General features: G+C 40.3%; 3 protein-coding genes across 9 annotated transcripts in view; 2 read left to right on the top strand and 1 right to left on the bottom strand.

Annotated features, from left to right (window-relative positions):
* smarca4b (SWI/SNF related BAF chromatin remodeling complex subunit ATPase 4b) overlaps positions 1-11535 on the bottom strand; it is a 47521-nt gene extending 35986 nt beyond the window's left edge. For all 4 annotated transcript variants that reach the window (XM_082136102.1, XM_082136103.1, XM_082136104.1 and 1 more), the window contains exons 1-7: positions 11401-11535; positions 8804-9036; positions 8624-8726; positions 6801-7199; positions 3613-3711; positions 2464-2731; positions 1931-2057 (exon numbers count right to left, since the gene is read on the bottom strand). In XM_082136102.1, coding sequence (XP_081992228.1) covers positions 1931-2057; positions 2464-2731; positions 3613-3711; positions 6801-7199; positions 8624-8726; positions 8804-9022 — 1215 coding nt within the window. In that variant the 5' untranslated portion in view covers positions 9023-9036; positions 11401-11535. The remainder of the gene's footprint in view (positions 1-1930; positions 2058-2463; positions 2732-3612; positions 3712-6800; positions 7200-8623; positions 8727-8803; positions 9037-11400) is intronic.
* Positions 11536-13966: 2431 nt separating this feature from the next.
* Positions 13967-20644, top strand: LOC309473932 (uncharacterized protein). The gene is made up of 3 exons (XM_082136216.1): positions 13967-14093; positions 14361-14529; positions 17903-20644. Exons 1-3 carry the CDS (start codon positions 14046-14048, stop codon positions 18778-18780), a joined length of 1095 nt encoding a protein of 364 aa, XP_081992342.1. The 5' UTR covers positions 13967-14045; the 3' UTR covers positions 18781-20644.
* Positions 20645-20788: 144 nt separating this feature from the next.
* The window catches only part of marf1 (meiosis regulator and mRNA stability factor 1), a 43818-nt gene continuing 39424 nt past the window's right edge, over positions 20789-25182 (top strand). For 3 of the 4 annotated variants that reach the window (XM_082136110.1, XM_082136109.1, XM_082136107.1), the window contains exons 1-2: positions 20789-20996; positions 21378-21455. The gene's annotated coding sequence lies outside the window, so the exon portion shown is untranslated. Of the gene's footprint in view, positions 20997-21358; positions 21456-25182 lie in introns of those variants that run through there. The other variant, XM_082136108.1, reaches the window with a different exon arrangement.

The following is a 25182-nucleotide window of genomic DNA, read 5'->3' as shown; positions in this document are numbered from 1 at the left end:
TCGTGAGGTTCTGAGTGAATGTTTGTGAGGTTCCGAGTGAATGTTCGCGAGGTTCTGAGTGAATGTTGGTGAGGTTCTGAATGAATGTTGGTGAGGTTCTGAGTGAATGTTGGTGAGGTTCTGAGTGAATGTTCGTGAGGTTCTGAATGAATGTTGGTGAGGTTCTGAGTGAATGTTGGTGAGGTTCTGAGTGAATGTTGGTGAGGTTCTGAGTGAATGTTGGTGAGGTTCTGAGTGAATGTTCGTGAGGTTCTGAGTGAATGTTCGCGAGGTTCTTAGTGAATGTTCGCGAGGTTCTGAATGAATGTTGGTGAGGTTCTGAGTGAATGTTGGTGAGGTTCTGAGTGAATGTTGGTGAGGTTCTGAGTGAATGTTGGTGAGGTTCTGAGTAAATGTTTGTAAGGTTCTGAGTGAATGTTCGTGAGGTTCTGAGTGAATGTTCGTGAGGTTCTGAGTGAATGTTTGTGAGGTTCTGAGTGAATGTTCGCGAGGTTCTGAGTGAATGTTTGTGATGTTCTGAGTGAATGTTTGTGAGGTTCTGAGTGAATGTTTGTGAGGTTCTGAAGTTCTGAGTGAACGTTCGTAAGGTTCTGAGTGAATGTTGGTGAGGTTCTGAGTGAATGTTTGTGAGGTTCTGAGTGAATGTTCGTAAGGTTCTGAGTGAATGTTCGCGAGGTTCTGAGTGAATGTTTGTGATGTTCTGAGTGAATGTTTGTGAGGTTCTGAGTGAATGTTTGTGAGGTTCTGAAGTTCTGAGTGAACGTTCGTAAGGTTCTGAGTGAATGTTGGTGAGGTTCTGAGTGAATGTTTGTGAGGTTCTGAGTGAATGTTCGTAAGGTTCTGAGTGAATGTTGGTGAGGTTCTGAGTGAATGTTGGTGAGGTTCTGAGTAAATGTTTGTAAGGTTCTGAGTGAATGTTCGTGAGGTTCTGAGTGAATGTTCGTGAGGTTCTGAGTGAATGTTTGTGAGGTTCTGAGTGAATGTTCGCGAGGTTCTGAGTGAATGTTTGTGATGTTCTGAGTGAATGTTTGTGAGGTTCTGAGTGAATGTTTGTGAGGTTCTGAGGTTCTGAGTGAACGTTCGTAAGGTTCTGAGTGAATGTTGGTGAGGTTCTGAGTGAATGTTTGTGAGGTTCTGAGTGAATGTTCGTAAGGTTCTGAGTGAATGTTTGTGAGGTTCCGAGTGAATGTTCATGAGGTTCCGAGTGAATGTTTGTGAGGTTCTGAGTGAATGTTTGTGAGGTTCCGAGTGAATGTTTGTGAGGTTCTGAGTGAATGTTCGTAAGGTTCCGAGTGAATGTTCGTGAGGTTCCGAGTGAATGTTCATGAGGTTCCGAGTGAATGTTTGTGAGGTTCTGAGTGAATGTTTGTGAGGTTCCGAGTGAATGTTCGTGAGGTTCCGAGTGAATGTTTGTGAGGTTCTGAGTGAATGTTTGTGAGGTTCCGAGTGAATGTTTGTGAGGTTCCGAGTGAATGTTTGTAAGGTTCTGAGTGAATGTTCGTAAGGTTCTGAGTGAATGTTTGTGAGGTTCCGAGTGAATGTTCGTGAGGTTCCGAGTGAATGTTTGTGAGGTTCTGAGTGAATGTTCGTGAGGTTCTGAGGTTCTGAGTGAATGTTCGTAAGGTTCTGAGTGAATGTTTGTGAGGTTCTGAGTGAATGTTTGTGAGGTTCTGAGGTTCTGAGTGAACGTTCGTAAGGTTCTGAGTGAATGTTTGTGAGGTTCTGAGTGAATGTTTGTGAGGTTCTGAGTGAACGTTCGTAAGGTTCTGAGTGAATGTTTGTGAGGTTCTGAGGTTCTGAGTGAATGTTCGTAAGGTTCTGAGTGAATGTTTGTGAGGTTCCGAGTGAATGTTTGTGAGGTTCTGAGTGGATGTTCGCGAGGTTCTTAGTGAATGTTTGTGAGGTTCTGAGTGGATGTTCGCGAGGTCACCTGTCTCTGGAAGTTGAGCAGTCTGAGAGCTTTGAGCTCAATAGTAGCTTTGGTTCGCAGATCTCCAGCTAAAGACCCCGGGAGATTCTCCAGCTCCTGAATACGGTGAGTGATACGAGCTTCAAGCCTGCAGACACATCACAACAACACAAAGCGTCAGAAGAGCTGGTCCTTCTGGGTTGTACATCAGAACATAGGCTCACTATTGGCCGACGCTGGTCATGTGTGTGATACTGGACAATAGTTCTACGAAAGTTTTACAGGCTTGGAAAAACAAGAGGGTGAGTAATTACTGACAGAATTTTCATTTTTGGGTGAACTAACCCTTTAATACTAGTGTGGAGTGTTTGTACAATGTTTACTCATGACAGTAAAATAGGGCATTCTAAGTCAATCTACTGCAGTATTTCCTCTCTGCAAATGTGGTTAACACCCAGTCGTGCTTGAAAAATATATATACCGTCATATACCATGAAACCGGTATAATTTAGAAAAATACCGTAATATAATTTTTTGGTCAGCACTAGTCTCACCTGTACTCTCTCTCCTGCAGTATCTCAACCGGGTCCAGGCCGCAGGGCTTCTGGACAGGCGTGATGCGGTTCTGCTTCTGGTGCAGCGGCACCATGGTGTTGGGCTGGGACGGGTGGGTCAGGTGACCTGGCGATTGGGTTTGCGGTGGCATGACTGGTGAGGCGGCCGGTGGCACCGACGGTGGAGCCGGTGAAGGGCGTCCCGTGGGCTGAGGAGCCATCAGCTTCTGGGGAGCGTTCGAAGGAGTCGCCGCGTTCACCATCGGACCTGTCGCACAGGACACACATCACTACACTGCAAACAATGCTTTTCTTACTCAGTATTCTTGTCTTGTTTCCAGTCAAAATATCAAAAAATTCTTAAATCAAGATGGATTTACTAAAGTAGTAAAATGGCATAAGATATTATGTCTTGTTTTCTAGGGGGGGAATCAAAATAAGTTATTTTTTGCTTAAAACAAGCAAAATTATCTGCCAATGGGGTCAGAAAAATAATGTTAATTCAAACGGAAAATAGATACTTTTTCATTTTGAAAACTCACTTCATTTAAATTTTTCCATAATATCTTGTGGCATTTTACTCATCTAGTAAATGCTTCTTGATTGAAGAATTTTTAGATATTTGGACTGGAAACAGGACAAAAATACTGAGTAAGAAAATTTTTTTTTGCAGAGTATCGATTCAGATGTTCCAATTCGATTCGATTTCGATTCTAAATTTGATTTCAATTCCCGATTCGACTTAATTTATATAGATTTAATACAAATCCTATATTTATAATAAAAAAAAGAAGAGTGCACATAAGTTTACAAATGGTTAATTAATAAAAAATTAATTTAAAGAAATTAAACCTGTACATTAAAACAGAACCCAACTCTATATGTCAAATGCATACAATGAATAGATAGGATTTTGATGCAAGATGAAAAGTTTATGCTGAAAATTGGACAAGTCAGAACAGTCGTGCCTTGATCAAACAGGATCAGGTTTTAGGTGATAGATAAATAAATATAGAAAAAAAATCGATTCGTGGCCTTTGAGAATCGATTTTGAATCGACCACATAAAAAAAAAGGATAAATCGAAAATAGATTTTTTTACCCAGCCCTATACATCTCCACAGGCTCAAGCTCACGTATGTGCTCTCACCTTCAGCCCAGGGTTTGGGGGGTCCGTTGTGGTTCTGGCCCTGAACACCAGCCGGGATTCCTGAAGGTCCAGGAGGAGGCATGTTGGGTCCCACCATCCCTGCGGAGCAACCGGCACAAACTAACCCTTTACTAAAGTCACCACAGACGACTGAATGTTCTCAAGAACCACTCCACCATTCAAAAGAGAACTGAGAAAAATACAGAAACGAGAAACTAGCACACAGACAGAACACAATTTTAAATTTAATGGCGACCTATAACAAGATGTAAGTCTCAGGTTCCCCAGAATCAGAATGTGTGTGTGAAGTTTCAGCTCAAAATACCCACAGATCATTTATTATAACATGTTGTATGCCCATTTTTGAGTGGACGGAAAAAGGTAAATCATGCTGTTTTCGTGCATGTATCGTGCATGTATTGTAAATGCAAATTAGCTGCTGCCCCGCCCCCTAACTAGAAGAGGGCGGAGCCTCTCGTGCCTCGGATACTCTGCCAAAAACTAAATCATCTGTTTGGTTTTGATTAGCATCTCGATCGCGATCACACTCACGTGACATTGCAGTTCTTCATCTTCATGAAAGTTTATCATCTGCATGCGTTTTAAAGCCGTATCAGTCTCTCTAAACCTCTGATATATGGTTTTCTGAGCGCACACATCTGAAGCACGCACACAGAAAGCTGAACATCAGACGGAGCGTCCCGTGAGTAGTAAACTAATCTCTGTCGCGTCTTATTGTGCTTAAATGGTCAAATACACACAAGGTTATGTCAAAAACACTTAGTTCACATAAACACAGTCGGTTATGTCTGTGAACGTAAACAGCAAGTAAAGAAATCACATGTGTATATTAGATCTGTGTATTAAAGTGAAAGCAGTGTAATATACAGTTCCTGCTGTTGATATGAATCAAACAACAAAAGAATAACTTTAGTAGCTTTAATAAGAATACTGAAATTTCTTACTTGAGAGTCTATGCTAAAAGGGCGGAGTCTGTCAGAGTCATGGGTGGTTGTGTACACACTCTGCCTACACACTTTTATGTTAAAAGAGTGTAGGCAGTAACACACTTAAAATTCCTTAACACCCAGCATTTCTGCTGACTTTGTTGATTTTCTCCTTGATTCTTTTAACTCAAAAGTTAAAAGCGTAATTGATGATATTACTCCTGTGAAAGTCAGGAAGAAGAGTGGCAGACAAAAAGCACCTTGGAGAAACTCAACAGCAGTGCAAAATATGAAAAGACAATGCAGAAAAGCAGAGCGCATGTGGCGGAAGACAAAACTTGTAGTCCATTATAACATCTACAAAGACAGCCTTCATGCTTTGAATATGGAACTAGGCAAAGCTAGACAGACTTTCTTCTCAAATATTATAAACAGCAATTTAAACAACACACGCACTCTTTTTGCTACTGTAGAGAGACTGACAAACCCCCCCAAGCCAGATTCCTAGTGAAATGCTCTCAGACAACAAGTGCAGTGAGTTTGCTTCTTTCTTCTCTGACAAAATCAATAATATCAGAAAGGTGATCAGCACATCCTTGACTTGCACTGAGGTCAGACAGATCAGACCACCTGAGAAAGTAGTAACTTTGTCTGATTTCAAAAAAATTGATGGCAACATTTTGGAAGAAACCGTACAGCACCTTAAAACATCAACATGCGCTCTTGACACACTTCCCACATCTTTTTTCAAAAGTGTGTTAAACAGTTTAGAAGCAGATCTTCTAGAAGTGGTAAATGCCTCACTTCTCTCTGGGAGTTTTCCAAACCTGTGCCGATGCATTGATGAAGTCAACAGTTGGATGTGCCAAAACTTTCTTCAGTTAAACAAAGATAAAACTGAAGTTATTGCGTTTGGAAACAAAGATGAAGTTCTCAAGGTGAACACATACCTTCACTCTAGGGGTAAAACAACTAAAAATCAAGTCAGGAATCTTGGTGTGACACTAGAGTCAGACCTTAGTTTCAGTAGCCATGTCAAAGCAATAACTAAATCAGCATACTATCATCTGAAAAATATTGCAAGAATTAGATGCTTTGTTTCCAGACAAGACTTAGAGAAACTTGTGCATGCTTTCATCACCAGCAGGGTGGATTATTGTAATGGACTCCTCACTGGCCTTCCCAAAAAGACCATAAGACAGTTGCAGCTCATACAGAACGCTGCCGCCAGGATTCTGAGCAGAACCAGAAAATATGAACATATCACACCAGTCCTCAGGTCTCTACACTGGCTCCCAGTTAGATTTAGTATTGATTTTAAAGTATTATTACTGGTATATAAATCATTCAATGGCCTAGGACCTCAATACATTGCAGATATGCTCACTGAATATAAACCCAACAGATCACTCAGATCATTAGGATCATATCAGCTAGAAATACCAAGGGTTCACTCTAAGCATGGTGAGTCTGCTTTTAGCTATTATGCTGGAACCAGCTTCCAGAAGAGATCAGATGTGCTCCTACTGTGGTCACATTCAAATCCAGACTCAAAACACTTCTGTTTAGCTGTGCATTTACTGAATGAGCACTGTGCCGCTGTTCGTCCGACTGTACTGCACTGTATTTCATTTTTATTTTTCTAAACTGTCTTAATTATTCTTATTTCTTTTTATTATTTTAATTTCTTCTATGTAAAGCACTTTGAATTGCCATTGTGTATGAAATGTGCTATATAAATAAACTTGCCTTGCCTTAAAAATCCCCTTTCAGGGTTTAGCGATTAGTAAATCTGACAGAACACAAATAACTTATGTTGTCAGATACATGTCTCACGGAGGGATCAGAAGCAGCCTTTTAATACCATATTATTAACAGCCTTATTATTATTATCATTATCATTATTGTTACAACTACTATTATTATTATTTCTCCTCTTCCTCATCCTCCAACCTCCCCCTCATTCCTAATGAAACTAGTTTATTATTGTTGTCATTATTATTATTACTACTATTACTATTCTTATTATATAATTATTGTATTATTATATAAGACTATTTTATCATATCATCTTCCTCATCCTCCGTCCTCCAGTTATTATTTTTATAAAAATGTTCGCCAAACAACGATTAATGTGACCGCAAATACCACTAAATATAAATTGTTACCTTTTAATCTAAAAAACAAACAAAACAAAAACAAAGACACATGTCCTGGTACTGTAACCGTGTCAAATCTCACCATGTCCTCTGCTGAAGCCAGCGCTCCCTCCTCCTCCCCCCGGGGTTAGACTGGTCAGGGATGGTCCCGGTGGCATGCCTGGCATGGGCCGCTTGCCCTGCACTGCCATCTGCAGGTGTTCTGGGAGAGGCTGCCCGCGCGCCAGCATCTTGTAGGCCATGATCTGCGCGCGCAGCTGGTGGAGCTGGCTCTGGTTGAAGGGCGTCGGGGGGGCAGAGGAGCTCGAGACGCTGGTGCCCGACACTGAGGCGGCGCTTTGGGTTCCCGGCCGGTTCTGGGCGTCCACACCCTCCAGCGAGGCCGAACCCGAGCCGGTGGACAGGAGAGGACCTGATGGAGGCCCGCTGGTGGACATGGGACTGGACACGTGTTCTGAAGCGCCCAGCGGAGACGGGTATCCTGAGGGACGAGACCGAACACATCAATCAAAACACTGCGGCAAAAACAAAACACTGTTGTGACAAGAAAAATTGGTTATGTAGAAAATATTTCTATTTATATATAATATAAATATACATGCAAATATTTCTTAAATATATACATGCATGTGTGTGTATTTATATATGCAAAAATAATTATAAACAGTACACACACATGTATTATGTAAACACAAACTTTCTTTTTGGATGCGAATAATCGTTGCCCAGCACTAGTTTTTATCAATTTTTATTAAGTTTTAGTTACTTTAGTACATCAAGTTTAACTAAATTCAAATGAGAATAAAGAAGAATAAATTTTTTTTTTTTTTTTTTTAAATTACATAGTTACAAATTACATAGTTTTTTTTATTTTACGTTTAATATATTTCACGTTTTTTATGGTTTCAATTTCGGTGTACTATAATAAACCTCATGCAAAGAAGGCAAAACAATACTTATGGGTGTCAGTCAGACTCTACTAGTCAAACGGCTGCGGTTCATGAATGCGATACAGGAACCTTGAGAGTGGAGCAACGGTAAGTATTTGTGATGATTATCAGGGCCAGTTAAAGTTTTTGTAATATTGTGCCATTTTGTTATTTTTATTAGTTTTTTTTTTTATGTCTATATAGTTTGTATTCATTTTTATTAAGTTTTAGTTATTTTAGTACATCATGTTAAAGGGGTGGTATAATGCCCTTTTCACAAGATGTAAAATAAGTCTCTGATGTGCTCAGAGTGTGTGTGTGTGTGTGTGTGTGAAGTTTTAGCTCAAAATACCCCACAGATATTTTTATATAGCATGTTAAAGTTGTCACTTTTTGAGGGTGAGCAAAAACACACAGTTTCTTTAAATGCAAATGAGCTGCTGCTCCCGGCACAGAGGGCGGAGCTACAAGAACTTGTGTGTCACACACTGAAAAAACTTTTCACTTTTTATGTTCAAACCGGAGTCGGACAATGATGGAGAGACTCAAGAAGAAGTGACAACGTAGAAGCAACAGGACATTTCTGAATGGTTAATTGATGAATTTATGAAGCTTGTGTGTAGTTATCTTCTAGTCATTGATTAGCATATTCTGTCTTGATAATCTATAAATCGTGTTCCGGGGGCGGGGTTATGTAAATGTTAGGGTTGGTGATGTCACTTACCCGGGAGAAAGCTCGTGTAGTCTCTACCAGCCGTTTGTTGTAGTTCTTATAAAGTGATTTCTTTAAAAGCAAATCTCTCCCTTTGCTTTGAACTTTGAGCGTTGTAACTTTGCAGATGTTGTTTATGCTCAAACAGCAACATTACACACTAACTAAAGCTAGAAAAGTCAAATCATAATCAACCACCCCTTTAAACTAAATTAAAATGAGAAATAAAAGTTTATTATACGTATATGAGTGCGATACGGGAACCTTGAGAGTGCTGGTCCATCGGGCTCCCAGGACGGGTCATCCTCATCGGGACCACCTTCATCTGACTGAAGCGGGCGTCTTCTGAAAGGCTCTCCTCCACAGGCTTCAGGACAAACACAAGCATTAACCCTCTGACCTGATTTACCACAGTAAAACATTTAGATTTATTGAGCTTTCCACCTTGTGCATCTGATGCAAACTCTCCTGGCTGTATCCCGCAGATGTCTGCTGAGGGAAGGCGTGTCCTGAGGAAGCGGCCGGTCCGGGACTGGGGCCCATCATGCTGTGCGAGGATCCGGGGGACAGTCCTGATCCCAGAACGGCCCCGGGAGACGGGCCCGGCCCCGGCGACGGCCCCGCACAGGGAGTCCCTCCTAACGGGGGCTCTGGGGTGGACATGCCTCACACTCGCCCTGACACAACGAGACAACATTCAGATGTGACGATATGAACAGGGTTTATTCATAAATTAATAAAGCCAGGAAAAAATCAACAGTGGCGGGTAAAGCTGTCAAATCACGAGCCAATTTGGTGGGTTACTTATTATATTTAGTCGTGTAAGTCAAATCTGCGCAGATTTAGTGCAAATACTGAACTCGTGAGTCATCATGATATATTAAATACAGCGTATTGCACAGAATCTGCTCATATCTGCTTACTTGAACACACACGTCACTGCACAACAAATAACAGCACACTTGTTCATTAACATTGAAGCAATAGCGAAGATTAAAAAGCATTTGGTTTACAGAAAATACATTGTTCTTTTCCAACATCTTACATGTTCTTTGTACTGTATTGATCTGTCCACCTAAAATACATTTTGGGTGAAAATGATGAGGATGAAAGAGGAAGGGAGGAGATGCTGGATGACAGGATTTTGTTTGAATAAGGAATGAATGTATGAAATCATATATATATACTGTGACGTGTTAAACTGGTTTATTTCTTTTTGGCCAGTAGAAGTTCTGAATGGCCGGTCACTTAAAAATTTAGAAGCCAAATTGGCCGGTGAGTGAAAAAGTCAATTTCAAACCCTGGTTATGAACTATTTACATAATGTTTGCCATGACAGCTGCTCTGTCAGTGTGCTTTATGTTAGAGCTGGCTGTGATGACTTCTAAATACTCAATTCTATTTACATGACAAGACATTTTTTGCTTTAAAGGGACAGTTCACCCAAAAAATGAAAATTCTGTCATTATTTACTCACACTCATGTTGTTCCAAACCTGTATGAGTTTCTTTCTTCTGTTGGACACAAAAGAAGATATTTTGAAGAACTTTGGTAATCAAACAGTTGATGGACACCATTGACTTCCATAGTAGGAAAATAAATACCATGGAAGAAAATGTGTAGCCTACGTCAACTGTATGATTACCAACATTCTTCAAAATAACTTAAACTCTTACAGGTTTGGAACAACATGAGTGTGAGTAAATAATGACAGAATTTTCATTTTTGGGTGAACTGTCCCTTTAAAGTCCCCCTGTGGTGAACATCCAGCATTTAATGTTGTTTATGTGTCTATGTGGTGTTTTTAATCTGCTTTAAGATAAACCATGTGTAAATTCATAAGTCGACAGCATTGCTGAGTATTTCCTCCTTAAAACTGCAGTGAACCAAAGACAGTCTCAAAAACACGCTTTGAAATCGCTGGTGTTTCTGACATCACAAACTACCTTGTAACCAATCAGATCAACGTGTGATCGTCAACCAGTGGATCTCTGAGCTGAGTGAGTGAGTGGAGGTGGGGCTCATTTGCATATTCATAGAGCCACGCATACTAAATGAGGCGAGGGTGTCGAGTTACATTCAAGATATTTTAAGGCATGAAAAAATTTGTTTTCAATGGGAAAAAAATTATAAATATGTCATTTTGGTGATCAAAGATGAGTTTTAAGGGATACAATTATTGACTACAGGGGGACTTGAATATACATTTTCTTAGTAATATGGCTAAGGAAAACCATATTTTCCTTTTTGAAGTGGTTCCAATCATATTTCAAGCAATTGAAAACCATCATGGCGAAACTGAAGTGTCACAGCTGAAGGAAATAATCCATTATTTATCAGCTTTATTATATCAGCCAATTTTTCTTATCAGGCCGATATCATATATATATGTATATATATATCAGTATGGTGGCCGATATATCGTGCATCCCTAAGAAAAATAACACTATAATAATAGTGCAGTTTCTGCACTAGTTTCGACCAATGAATTTCCATATAATTTTATACAGATTGTCCACACAAAGAATAATTTATATCCAATATAAGTTAGTTGAGATTTATTTTACACTAGGAGAAAAAAATTATTATGGAAATTCCCATGTATTGGTATCCATGACTTTTCCAGGCCTGGAAAAACCACATTTATCTAAATGCACTGTATTGCACAGGTATTCTATGATGATACTAATAATGATAAGGATTTATTGGTGTCAGTCAGATGATTAGACATGAGCAGATGATCCTGGAGGATGAACTCATTCCTGCCTCTGGAAACATCAAACAGCGGTTCATTATGGGAAAATAAGCCAAGCTTGAGCATTTGACAGGGAAATAAAATGTCGTCCAGCTCGAGCTTCTGGATGATCCTCCGCTGCACATCTGCACATCCACCGATCATCCGCTCAGATCAAACTCGCATGAAATACTGAGTCATATTGAAACACTGCGATAGAAATAATGACGTCAAGTGGCCAGACATGCTGAAGCTGTCGCGTTCACACTGATCAGCGCGATCATAATTCCTGTTTAATCAGACTTACCCGTAGTATAATAAACGAGGCGGACGCGCTCGAGCTGATGACGGAGCCCACGGTGTGTTTAATTAACCGATCCGCGACATCCGTTCCGTTCATTCGGTTGATGTTCATGTACGGAGCGCCGCTGCGGACACGGAGTATCAGACGCTCGAGAGAGAGAGAGAGAGAGAGAGAGAGAGAGGGGGAGCGAGAATACATTTTCAAATGATAAAAAATTATATTTTATATTATATTAGTTGTATTTTGTCTGTTTTCCTTATTTGTGTTTTGCTGTTCACTCCAAAAAAATGATAATTCTGGGTTGTTTCAATCCATGTTTGGGTCAAATATGGATAACCATTGGTTCACATTTTTAACCGTTAGTTTAATTTTTTTAATTACATTTTTAACGGATTTGACCCAAACATGGGTTGAAACAACCCAGCATTTTGGTTTTGTAAAAATTCTGACCACAAAAGGCACTTCAGTTCATATACAGACGGGTTCCCATCATGGGATCATAATATGGATTTAGTTTTAATGAGTTAATTTTGTTTTAATTCTAATTACATTTTATGAATTAAACAGCTCTTAAACATATTTAATTAGTAGGGGGGACATTTTTTATACATAAAGTACTATCCAATCATTTAATACATTTTAAGAATTGTTTTTTTTAGTTTTGATCAGTTTTTAATTTTTTAGAATTGAGTAAAAAAAACCCTAGAGGTCTATTTAAACTCCACTGAACCTTGTTTTCTAACTTTTTTCCTCATGAGATGCCTTTACATGTCCACCAAATAATTAAATGTCAAAATATTACTACCAAATACAGTATATTCCTATTTCTCATGCCTGTATAACTACACCGGGACAGATGTAACACAAATTTTTAATAGCCTACTTTAGGCTTGCATTTAAGATAAATATACTGAAAATGTGTATGTTTACGAATAATTTTAACGTATCAATAGCAGATATAGTTCAGAATGTCTGTGACTTTATGCTCTTAAGTCACCATGAAATTAAAATTGACAATTCCTTGTTTATGGAATATTGCAGTGTTTATTATAAATGATTTTTTTTTTTAAAGATACACTGTGTAATTTTTTAAGTTGATTCTTAGCAAAAAACACTTTGTTCTTTCAAAAGTATATGTGCTCATTAATGTGTAATTACTTATACCAAACTAATCAAGTATTCTCGTAAGCGTAGAATCTGCCATTTATACATACGAGCGAGTCGCTCGAATGGCGGCAGCCATGTTGCGCCTCCACCAACCAAAATACATTAGCCAAAGAGCCGGGACATACCAGGAACTTCAAGCTTCACCCTTCGCGTTTTTACACTCAGTGGCACCGTGACGAATGCGAGGGGGAGATTACTCACGACTGCCGGCAGATTTGAAATAATACGCCCACCGTAGGAGTTAAAACGCCCTCGGAATGGGAGGGGCTAGAAAGTAATATTCAGTTGGTAGTCATAAACAATTTCACTGCTAGATGGGAGAAAATCCTACACAGTGTAGCTTTAAATGTGTCTCATAATCTAGAAATCAGAATATCTTCCTCTTGCAGCATCTCTTCACTTCTCTGATGACGAGGGCGGGGCAACCTGTCACTCACATGAGATCAGCCAATAGCAAACCACAACCATCCAACCTATTCCCCACAGACATAAATCAAGCCCCGCCCACATTTAACTCTTGTTCAGAAGCGCTTCAGAAAAGACAAGCGGAACTTCCGTTTCATGCTGACTTTATTAATTTTCTTAGAGGTGGGAGGACAGACATACATTGTCCCACTTCCAACATCAGTGCAGTCAAAAACCATATATCCATCTAAAGTTATGAATGGCGCCGTGATTGCTGGAGCAGATCCCAGTGTAAACATTCTGGATGCATGTATTCAGGGTTTGAAATTACTGTGGCGGGTAACGCTGTCAAATACAGCCAATTTGGCGTGTTGCTTATAATGTTTACTCACTTTGCTGGGGAAGTCAAGTTCGTGTAAGCCACATCTGCAGATTTAGCGCAAATACTCAACTCTTGTGCAGAATCTGCTCATGTCTGGCTTGAACACAGACTACGCAACAAATAAAACACGCTTGTTCATTTGCATTGAAGCTAAATTAAGCGAAGATTAAAAAGCATTTGGTTAACAGAAAAGACATTGTTATTTTCCAACATATCCTACATTGTTATGATGTTCTTCAAGTACTGTATTGATCTGTACACCTAAAATACATATTTGGTGAAAAGATGAGGATGAAAAGTTTGAATAAGAAATGAATGTATGAAATCCAAATGTTATAATATATAGCCTATAAAGATGCAACGTAGTTAATCTGGTTTATTTTGTATGGCCAGTAGAACTTCTGAATTGCCGGTAACTTAAAGATTTAGTAGCCCAATTCGCCGGTGAGTGAAATAGTTAATTTCAAACCGTGGATGTATTTCTCTGTATGTTTTCAACTCACAATGAGAAAACGGGGACATTTCGTTGACGTCTGCTCACCCAAACCGCTGCTTCTGTGTGTGTGTGTGTGTGTGTGTGTGAGAGAGAGAGATTGTCCTCCGCTGCTGTAGGAGGCGCTGCTGTTCCACATTCAGGATAATGAGGAGCGAGTTCCGGTGAATATCAGATTTCTGCTAGTGTTCCTGCTCACCGATGAATTTCGTTGATAATTTACACAAATGGACGAGTAGGATGGATCTGGTGAGTGTTCAGTTGTTGTAACAGCACAGGCTGCTCGATTAACGGAGAATAAAGCCGGTTAAAAGGCTATCCGATGTGTTGTTTGTGTCGAGCGCTCTCACGCGCCGCTGCGTTTACAGAATGAATTTAATCTGATGTGAAGAGCGTGTCTTGATCTCGAGGTATATTCATATTCAGTGGCTCTCAGACATGTTTATTGTGTAGCATATTGTCCTCTGTCAGTTGACGCGGCTCGCGGTGTGTGTGATGTTATTCACTCTGTTTTAGGACTTCGGGAACAAACTGCCCCAGGCTCTGTCGACAAACACTAAACTGCCCCAGTCTCTCTCCTCTAGCGCTAAGTTTCTGCCCTCAGGCCCGTTTGAGCACTACGGGCGGCCCGTGGGAGTCAAAGTCAAAGAGGAAGACGAGAGTGTGGAAGATTTCTTTCATTTCGGTGAGTGACGTCACACACGCATTTCATATTTGCATGGGAAACACACACCGCACACATCGTCCTTGAGTTCATCATTACCACGGTAATATTAGCACAGCTAAAGATGTGTGTGTGCTATTTGAACTTTTCCAGATTATAATGACCCAGACAGCATCATAGTGTCGGTCCACATCTGGTACCAGTGGAATCCACATGTTGCAGATCTATGATGCTGTCTGTCTGATCATTATGAGTAATCGTTGTGCTAATGAGTCATTTTCAATCTCAAAAGTTGTTTTTGTTGCAAATGTCGCACTTATAACATTAAACCTGAGTTGGTAAACGATTACATTTTATTCACAAACACGAGCACCTTTTCAGTTGTGTGTTAATTAAAATGGGGAGACATAAAAACAAGTTTATTTATTAGGTCATAATTGACCAGAATATACAAACTAGTCTTGCAGAATGGTTCAAGAGACATGTTTCACCCAAACATGATCATTCTGTCAGCATTTACTGACAGACTTTCTTCTGTAGAACAAAGTCAGTGTTGTTTGGGTGAACTAACCCTTAAACCTCATCTATAATATTTAGGGATGCACCGATACCACTTTTTCCAGACCGAGTCCGATACCGATACTTTCATTTTTGGTACTCGCCGATACCGTAACCGATACCTGTATTTTTAATTTTCAATTAATTTTTAATTCATGCATTTGTAATTTTTTTAAATGTATTGGTAGAGAAACCAAAAGCATATCAATCATATTAGTTGTTTATTAAATTTAAACTTAATTTGTTCATCAACTATATATTTAATGCACTGCATATTCATTACTGTATAAATTAAATATAGATGGATCTTTTTGTAAAGTTAAAAAAAGGTAGCCTATTTAGTCAAGAGCAGTGAGTAATTTATTTGTCCTTTGTTCGATTAACATTAAAACACAGCAGCAGATTAATTAAACTGCTGCACCTTTAAGACCGAACGCACGGACCCCATTTGAATTATACCAGAGACAATTTACTGTCTACGTTCACTTGAGATATAACAGACTTTGTTTACTAGGAGACTCGCCAACAGTGAAAAATGAATTCATCCGTACAAGCGCAAGACGTGAAAGACTTCCATTCAGTATTGCGCTGTCTGAGGCGATGGTTTTCGGGGCGCGCGCTTTGGATGTTTGAAGTTCATGTAACTTCTTGACCTGCAAATGTCCTGTAATAATGTAGGCAACCACTCGTTAAACATACATAAGGTAACAGTTCATGTTTTACTTACATATACGATTTAGTTTTAATCCAAATAACACGTGCTGAGTGAACGATCAGCAATCAAGAGCATTCAACAGAAGTGCTCTCTCTCTCTCTCTCTCTCTCTCTCTGGTCAGTTAACGTTAATAATAAGCTACATGCCTCGTTTTACTTTCTTTGCCATTGACATCCGACTGAACGACAAACTTTCCACTGACGTCTGATGCGCTCGACCAGCTCGCGCGTCTGTGCTGCTTGCGCGCTCAATCCACTGCGTGTTTTTCTCTTATCAGCTCGCGCACCACAGGCGTTACTACATTCTGTTTAATATTTCACTAATAAGATATATTTACCTCATAGACAGCCTTCTTTTTTTATCCCCATTATAATTTCTGTTGTCAGTGTTTCTTTTTCTGGACACAAACACCGTACACACGCTGCCTGGTATCGGTTGTTGGTATCGGGGCATTTTTACGAGTACGAGTACATGAGCTCAGTATCGGCCCGATACCCGATACTGGTATCGGTATCGGTGCATCCCTAATAATATTCCTTATATCACGTTGCTCATAGCCCATATTTTCCCTGATCCACTTATTCAGCTACTTACTATTAAAGTGTTAGTTCACCCAAAAATGAAAATTCTGTCATTTACTCACTCTCATGTCGTTCTAAACGCATTAGATTTCCATTCATCTTCAAAACACAAATGTAGATATTTATAATGAAGTCTGAGAGATTTCTGTCCCTCCATTGACAGCGAATTCACCCAAAATATTCATAAAGAGAGGGTCAAATAAGTAAATTTGAACAGATCAGTCTAATCAAGTCTCCTGAAGAGACACGATCGCTTGATATATGATGCACAGATTTAATTTGGGCTTTTATTCACATATAAACCTGAGCAAACAATGTTTACAATTCAATTTTGGCAAGTGGAAGCTCAACCAATAAGGTTTGTTTTCGCGGGTCACATGGCATGGTTGAGCTTTTATGTTGGCTGATCAGTGTTTATATGTGAATAAAAGGCTAAATTAAATCTGTTCGTCATATAATGAAAGAGTCTTTTCTTGGATTAATCCGCTCGATATATGGAGTTATTTGATGATTTCTTTGCATGAACAAACTTTCAATGGAGGGACAGAAATCTCTCAGATTTTATTAAAGATCTTCATTTGTGTTTCTAAGATGAATGGGTGAACTATCGCTTTAATTGACTAAACACACTGAGAAACACCCACACCTGATGATGGTGTTTCAGGGGAATGAATCGGTCACACTTTACAGTAAGCTTCATTAGTTATAGTTTATTAACCAACATGAACTAACCATGAGCAAAACATAAAAATACAGCTGTTCATTGTTAGTTCACAGTGCATTAACTAATGTTAACAAGATTTTAATAAAGTAAATAAAAGTATTAGTAAATGTTGAAATTAACATGAACAGATATTAATAAATGCTGTATAAGTGCAGTTCATTTTTAGTTCATGCTAACTAATGTGGTTAACTAATGAACCCTATTGTAAAGTGTAACCAGTGAATCCAGTATTTTGAGATTGAAAATGCTCTTGTGTATTATTATGCATGTCTGAAATTGCAATGCTTTGTGTGTAATCCTGTGTGTAATGGTCCACATTACATCTGTTATCAGAGGTGACTGTCTGAGTTATGCATTTCAGACATGTACATACACAAAATCACCATTAGCTAAAAATATATTAATTGAAATTAGGGCTGCATGATATTGAAGAAAAGTGCGATAACTCATTAAATAATGCGATATTCGATATGCGATACGATAATGCTTAAAGTGTGTAAAATAAACTTAAATTATCTTTAAAATATCTTTAAAATGATATAACCTACATGCGTGTTTCACATTCTCATTAGTTTTCACTATATGAAATAAATATATACTGATTCTTATTAAAGCTACAAAAGTTATTCAGCCGAGAGCAGCGAGTGATTTTCTCTTTGTCTTTTATTCATGACCCCAGTTATTGCAAGCTGTTGCGATATCCATATATATTTGCGATATTTTAATAATTTCCCATATATTGTGCAGCCCTAATTGAAACAATGTAACAATTTAAGGCGTAAACAATGTGTAATGGTGTTGTTCTCTCCTGACCAGCTCAGCATCTGCAGCAACAGACCGGAGAGTGTCTCACGGCTTGTTGCGGCGACTCCGATCCTAAAAGCCTGTCTCTTCCCGATTCCCCCAAATCCAACAACCGTCCCTCGGCGGACCGGCCCTATCACTGCCAGGACTGCGGGAAATACTTCCGGATCAACGACATCAAGAGACACCAGAGAATACACAGCGGAGAGCGTCCATTCCCGTGCTTCCAGTGCGGGAAGAACTTCCCCACGTCCGGGGATCTGAAACGACACGAGAGGATCCACACAGGAGAGCGTCCGTATCACTGTCTCCAGTGCGGGAAGAATTTCTCCGACTCCGGGCATCTCAAGCAACACGAGAGAATGCATACGGGCGAGAGGCCGTACCAGTGTTCCCAGTGCGCCAAGCGCTTCTACAGATCCGGAGATCTCAAACGCCACCTGAGGATTCACAGTGGCGAGCGCCCGTATAAATGCCTCCAGTGCGGGAAAACCTTCTCGGATTCGGGACACTTGCGCGGACACCAGCGCATTCACACCGGAGAGAGGCCGCACCGGTGCACCCTGTGCGAGAAGAGCTTCTTCAGATCCGGGGATCTCAAGCGCCATCACAGAACACACACCGGCGAGAGGCCGTATCAGTGTTTCCAGTGCGGGAAGAGCTTCTCCGAGTCGGGACATCTGAAGGAACACCGCCGGATCCACACCGGGGAGAAGCCGTACCACTGTAACCAGTGCGATAAGAGCTTCTCCAGGCTGGAGCGTCTGAAGGGCCACCAGAGCATCCACACGGGAGAGAGGCCGTTCCACTGCACACAGTGCGGGAAGAACTTCTTCCGGTCCGGAGAACTGAAGCGGCACCAGAGGATTCACAACGGGGAGCAAGCGTGAAGCGGGAAGAGGGCCGGTGCACTACCAGGAAAACCATCGGGATCGGGACGATTCTTAATGCTTTTAAGAGAAGTCTCTTCTGCTCACCAAGGCTGCGTTTGTGATTTAAAAATACACAAAAAAAACTGTGAAATAATATTCTGATGTAAAAGTGATGTTCTCTATGTGAATATATAGTAAAGTGTAATTTATTCCTGTGATCAAAGCTGATTTTCAGCATCATTACTCCAGTCTTCTGTGTCACATGACTGGTTATTATCAGTGTTGAAAACAATTGTTTACATTTTTATTTCAGGATTCTTTGATGAATAGAAAGTTGAAAAGAGCAGCATTTATCTGAAATATAAAGCTTTTGAAACATTAAACACTACCGTTCAAAAGTTTGGGGTCAGTAGGAATTAAAATGTTATTTATGTGGGGAAATAAAATAAATCAAGACTTTTATTCATCAAGGATTAATTAAATTCATGATCAAAAGTTACAAAACACAAGCTTCTATTTAAAAAATAAATGCTGTTCTTTTAAACTTTCTATTCATCAGAGAATCCTGAATAAAATTTGTACACAACTGTTTTCAACATTGATAATAATCATAAATGTTTCTTGAGCATCAAATCATCATATTAGAATGATTTGTGAAGGATCATGTGACACTGAAGACTGGAGTAATGATGCTGAAAATTCAGCTTTGATCACAGGAATAATATTGTCATAATATTTAACAATATTACTGTTTTTTTGTTGTATTTTTAATCAAATAAATGCAGCCTTGATGAGCAGAAAAGACTTCTTTTAAAAACATTAGAATTCTTACCGATCCTGAACTTCTGACTGGTGGTGTGTGTGAAGGCCGAACGAGCCGTTCATGTTACTCTGTTGTACCTGTGAAACCGTAGAGAACTGATTCTCACTGACTTCTCTTCTATTTCCCCATTAGAAACCAGCATATGCTGAACTCTAGCATTGTTATAAACACGTGCACCAGTTGTTCATTGCCGTAGACCGTTATGAACGCCTACAAACGCCCCAGATTCCCTCGGATCCCGTCAGACTCGGCGTGGCGCTGATCATGTGATCATGTTGTTCATCACACTGTCTGTCTGTCTGTCTGTCTGTCTGTCTGTCTGTCTGTCTGTCTGTCTGTCTGTATGTATGTTGTTGCCAGATATAGTCAAGTGACTCATTAGAACTGTAAATTGTACAGGAGGATATTATTATTGTGTATGCTTGCATTCCCTGTATTTAATGAATCCCCCTCAAATTGTTTTGTTTTTTTAAAGATATAAACATGAATACTGTTTTATTGTCATAGTGCAGAAGCCGTCAACATGAGACGATGACTCTGAATCCTCTGATTTTGATGTGACCGTATGGTTTGTGTCAGTCTCTCAATGGTGGCAGAGTTTTACTAGCCGCTGTTAAACACTTGTGTGATCCACAGAACACAGTTATTGTTTAACTATAACACTTTGTCACAACTATCATGAAATAAGTTACAAAGTATAGATATGCTCATACTAAATGGATGGTGAGCACCAGGTGAACTGTATAGCAAACTGAGCTTTCTCATAATAAATCACGTTAGATTTAGCTTTTACGTTTTTATAAATTAGCTCTTTACATTTATTATTGTTTCATATTGTCGTCTAATTTTTACTTTCTTTATATATATGTGTGTATTTAACCATTTGTAGTCAGTGTGTACTCAGTTTGGAGGGCTTTAATGCGGTCAGAAAGGCTTTTACAGCAATAAGAGCTGTGTTGAAGGATGAGTTATAATTATAACTGTTTTGCTTCTTTATGTGCATGAATATTTTATTCATAATGTGTGTCATTAATAAACATTTCACCTGTACTAATGCCAGCACACACGAAGAATCGTTTATTGGTCTTGTGTAACATTTTACATTTCCACAACAGACTGACTCGTTAATAAATGATAAAACTTCAGATAAATCGAGTGATTAAGGGTTGTTTAATGTTTGTATGGTGCTGGACGGATATTTTCATATCTGTCAAGGTAAATTACTCGCGCGTACTTTTCTATTATTTAATTTAAATGATTTAATATTTAGAGGTAAACACTGCGAACCGTTTCCGCTTTCTTGTGGAAGCGATGCTCATTTTACGACATCTGCGCTGGCTTTACGGCACTGATCAGTCGGAAGTCTGGTAACCAGGGAGACAGATGGCGGCACTGCGGTCAGCGTGAGACGGTGAGCTGTTATTGATTAGAAATCTCTCATTAAATACATTAAACAGTCAGTTTTCTTAGTGAGAGATGTGTTTTCTAATGTTTCCACGAAACTATGAACCGTGATTGCCAGGGACGGAGCAGTCTACGAGCGAAACACGGTTCATGTGTAAACAAAACAAACACTAAACACAGAAACTCGTGAAAACTAGCAGCGTTTGTGAGAATCTGATCCTCATGTGACCGTCATTAGCTTTATTTTGACTGATTAACGGCCGTTTACGTTTGTTTTCGTTCATGTAAAAGGCTTTTACTGCTGTTTTCCAGCCAGTTCGCGCTTGTTGAGCTGCTGTAACGTTAGTTCAGCACTGATCGGAGGTCAGGTGTGCTGTTTCTTCTGCAGGTGGTGATGATGTCAGAGAGGTGGGATGTTCAGCTGTTGTGAAGCTTCTGCAAACTCACCGACTGCTTGGACTCACAGGTGAGATGTTTATGAGGGTTGATACGAGCTGATGATGTTTTCAGACCTGCCATGTAACGCTAAAGTGACCTTTAACCTAGATCGCAAGAGCACTGTGGAAAGCCTTAAAGGGATAGTTCACCCAAAATGAAAATTCAGTCATTAATTAGTGACTCACCTTCATGCCTTTCCAAACCCGTAAGACTTTCGTTCATCTTCAGACCACAAATGAAGATCTTTTTGAGGAAATCTGAGCGATTTCTGTCCCTCCATTGACCGCTACACAACTACCACTTTGACATAAAGAGTTCGTAAAACAAATTCATATGAATTGAGCGGTTTAGTCCATATTGTCTGAAGAGACTCGATCGCTTTATATGATGAATAGATTGAATTTCGGCTTTTATTTACATTTAAACTGATCAGTGAAGATGAACAGAAGCTTGCGTTGACGTGTGAGAACAAACCTCTTGCTGAAGCTCAAACGTGCTGCGTAACACGAGAATGAACCTCATTGGTTCTTGTGAAGCTCAAACGTGCTGCGTAACACGAGAATGAACCTCATTGGTTCTTGTGAAGCTCAAACGTGCTGCGTAACATGAGAATGAACCTCATTGGTTCTTGCTGAAGCTCAAACGTGCTGCGTAACACGAGAATTAACCTCATTGGTTCTTGCTGAAGCTCAAACGTGCTGCGTAACATGAGAATGAACCTCATTGGTTCTTGCTGAAGCTCAAACGTGCTGCGTAACACGAGAATGAACCTCATTGGTTCTTGTGAAGCTCAAACGTGCTGCGTAACACGAGAATGAACCTCATTGGTTCTTGTGAAGCTCAAACGTGCTGCGTAACACGAGAATGAACCTCATTGGTTCTTGTGAAGCTCAAACGTGCTGCGTAACATGAGAATGAACCTCATTGGTTCTTGCTGAAGCTCAAACGTGCTGCGTAACACGAGAATTAACCTCATTGGTTCTTGCTGAAGCTCAAACGTGCTGCGTAACATGAGAATGAACCTCATTGGTTCTTGCTGAAGCTCAAACGTGCTGCGTAACACGAGAATGAACCTCATTGGTTCTTGTGAAGCTCAAACGTGCTGCGTAACATGAGAATGAACCTCATTGGTTCTTGCTGAAGCTCAAACGTGCTGCGTAACACGAGAATGAACCTCATTGGTTCTTGTGAAGCTCAAACGTGCTGCGTAACATGAGAATGAACCTCATTGGTTCTTGCTGAGGCTCAAACGTGCTGCGTAACACGAGAATGAACTTCATTGGTTCTTGTTGAAGCTCAAACGTGCTGCGTAACACGAGAATGAACCTCATTGGTTCTTGTGAAGCTCAAACATGCTGCGTAACACGAGAATGAACTTCATTGGTTCTTGTGAAGCTCAAACGTGCTGCGTAACACGAGAATGAACCTCATTGGTTCTTGTGAAGCTCAAACGTTCTGCGTAACTCGAGAATGAACCTCATTGGTTCTTGTGAAGCTCAAACGTGCTGCGTAACTCGAGAATGAACCTCATTGGTTCTTGCTGAAGCTCAAACGTGCTGCGTAACACGAGAATGAACTTCATTGGTTCTTGCTGAAGCTCAAACGTGCTGCGTAACACGAGAATGAACCTCATTGGTTCTTGTGAAGCTCAAACGTGCTGCGTAACATGAGAATGAACCTCATTGGTTCTTGCTGAAGCTCAAACGTGCTGCGTAACACGAGAATGAACTTCATTGGTTCTTGCTGAAGCTCAAACGTGCTGCGTAACACGAGAATGAACCTCATTGGTTCTTGTGAAGCTCAAACGTGCTGCGTAACACGAGAATGAACCTCATTGGTTCTTGCTGAAGCTCAAACGTGCTGCGTAACACGAGAATGAACATCATTAGTTCTTGTGAAGCTCAAACGTTCTGCGTAACTCGAGAATGAACCTCATTGGTTCTTGTGAAGCTCAAACATGCTGCGTAACACGAGAATGAACCTCATTGGTTCTTGTGAAGCTCAAACATGCTGCGTAACATGAGAATGAACCTCATTGGTTCTTGCTGAAGCTCAAACGTGCTGCGTAACACGAGAATGAACTTCATTGGTTCTTGCTGAAGCTCAAACGTGCTGCGTAACACGAGAATGAACCTCATTGGTTCTTGTGAAGCTCAAACGTGCTGCGTAACATGAGAATGAACCTCATTGGTTCTTGCTGAAGCTCAAACGTGCTGCGTAACACGAGAATGAACTTCATTGGTTCTTGCTGAAGCTCAAACGTGCTGCGTAACACGAGAATGAACCTCATTGGTTCTTGTGAAGCTCAAACGTGCTGCGTAACACGAGAATGAACCTCATTGGTTCTTGCTGAAGCTCAAACGTGCTGCGTAACACGAGAATGAACATCATTAGTTCTTGTGAAGCTCAAACGTTCTGCGTAACTCGAGAATGAACCTCATTGGTTCTTGTGAAGCTCAAACATGCTGCGTAACACGAGAATGAACCTCATTGGTTCTTGTGAAGCTCAAACATGCTGCGTAACATGAGAATGAACCTCATTGGTTCTTGCTGAAGCTCAAACGTGCTGCGTAACACGAGAATGAACTTCATTGGTTCTTGTGAAGCTCAAACGTGCTGCGTAACATGAGAATGAACCTCATTGGTTCTTGCTGAAGCTCAAACGTGCTGCGTAACACGAGAATGAACTTCATTGGTTCTTGCTGAAGCTCAAACGTGCTGCGTAACACGAGAATGAACTTCATTGGTTCTTGCTGAGGCTCAAACGTGCTGCGTAACACGAGAATGAACATCATTAGTTCTTGTAAAGCTCAAACGTTCTGCGTAACTCGAGAATGAACCTCATTGGTTCTTGTGAAGCTCAAACATGCTGCGTAACACGAGAATGAACATCATTAGTTCTTGTGAAGCTCAAACGTGCTGCGTAACACGAGAATGAACCTCATTTGTTCTTGTGAAGCTCAAACGTTCTGCGTAACACGAGAATGAACCTCATTGGTTCTTGTGAAGCTCAAACGTGCTGCGTAACACGAGAATGAACTTCATTGGTTCTTGCTGAGGCTCAAACGTGCTGCGTAACACGAGAATGAACTTCATTGGTTCTTGCTGAGGCTCAAACGTGCTGCGTAACTCGAGAATGAACCTCATTGGTTATTGCTGAAGCTCAAACGTGCTGCGTAACACGAGAATGAACTTCATTGGTTCTTGCTGAAGCTCAAACGTGCTGCGTAACTCGAGAATGAACTTCATTGGTTCTTGCTGAGGCTCAAACGTGCTGCGTAACACGAGAATGAACCTCATTGGTTCTTGCTGAAGCTCAAACGTGCTGCGTAACACGAGAATGAACCTCATTGGTTCTTGCTGAAGCTCAAACGTGCTGCGTAACTCGAGAATGAACTTCATTGGTTCTTGCTGAGGCTCAAACGTGCTGCGTAACACGAGAATGAACCTCATTGGTTCTTGCTGAAGCTCAAACGTGCTGCGTAACACGAGAATGAACCTCATTGGTTCTTGCTGAAGCTCAAACGTGCTGCGTAACACGAGAATGAACTTCATTGGTTCTTGCTGAAGCTCAAACGTGCTGCGTAACACGAGAATGAACCTCATTGGTTCTTGTGAAGCTCAAACGTGCTGCGTAACATGAGAATGAACCTCATTTGTTCTTGTGAAGCTCAAACGTTCTGCGTAACACGAGAATGAACCTCATTGGTTCTTGTGAAGCTCAAACGTGCTGCGTAACACGAGAATGAACTTCA

Source organism: Leuciscus leuciscus (genome assembly GCF_965113295.1).
Source record: "Leuciscus leuciscus genome assembly, chromosome: 14".
NCBI lineage: Eukaryota > Metazoa > Chordata > Actinopteri > Cypriniformes > Leuciscidae > Leuciscus > Leuciscus leuciscus.
Note: the sequence above shows the minus strand (reverse complement) of the source record. Positions and strands in the feature narration are given on the sequence as shown.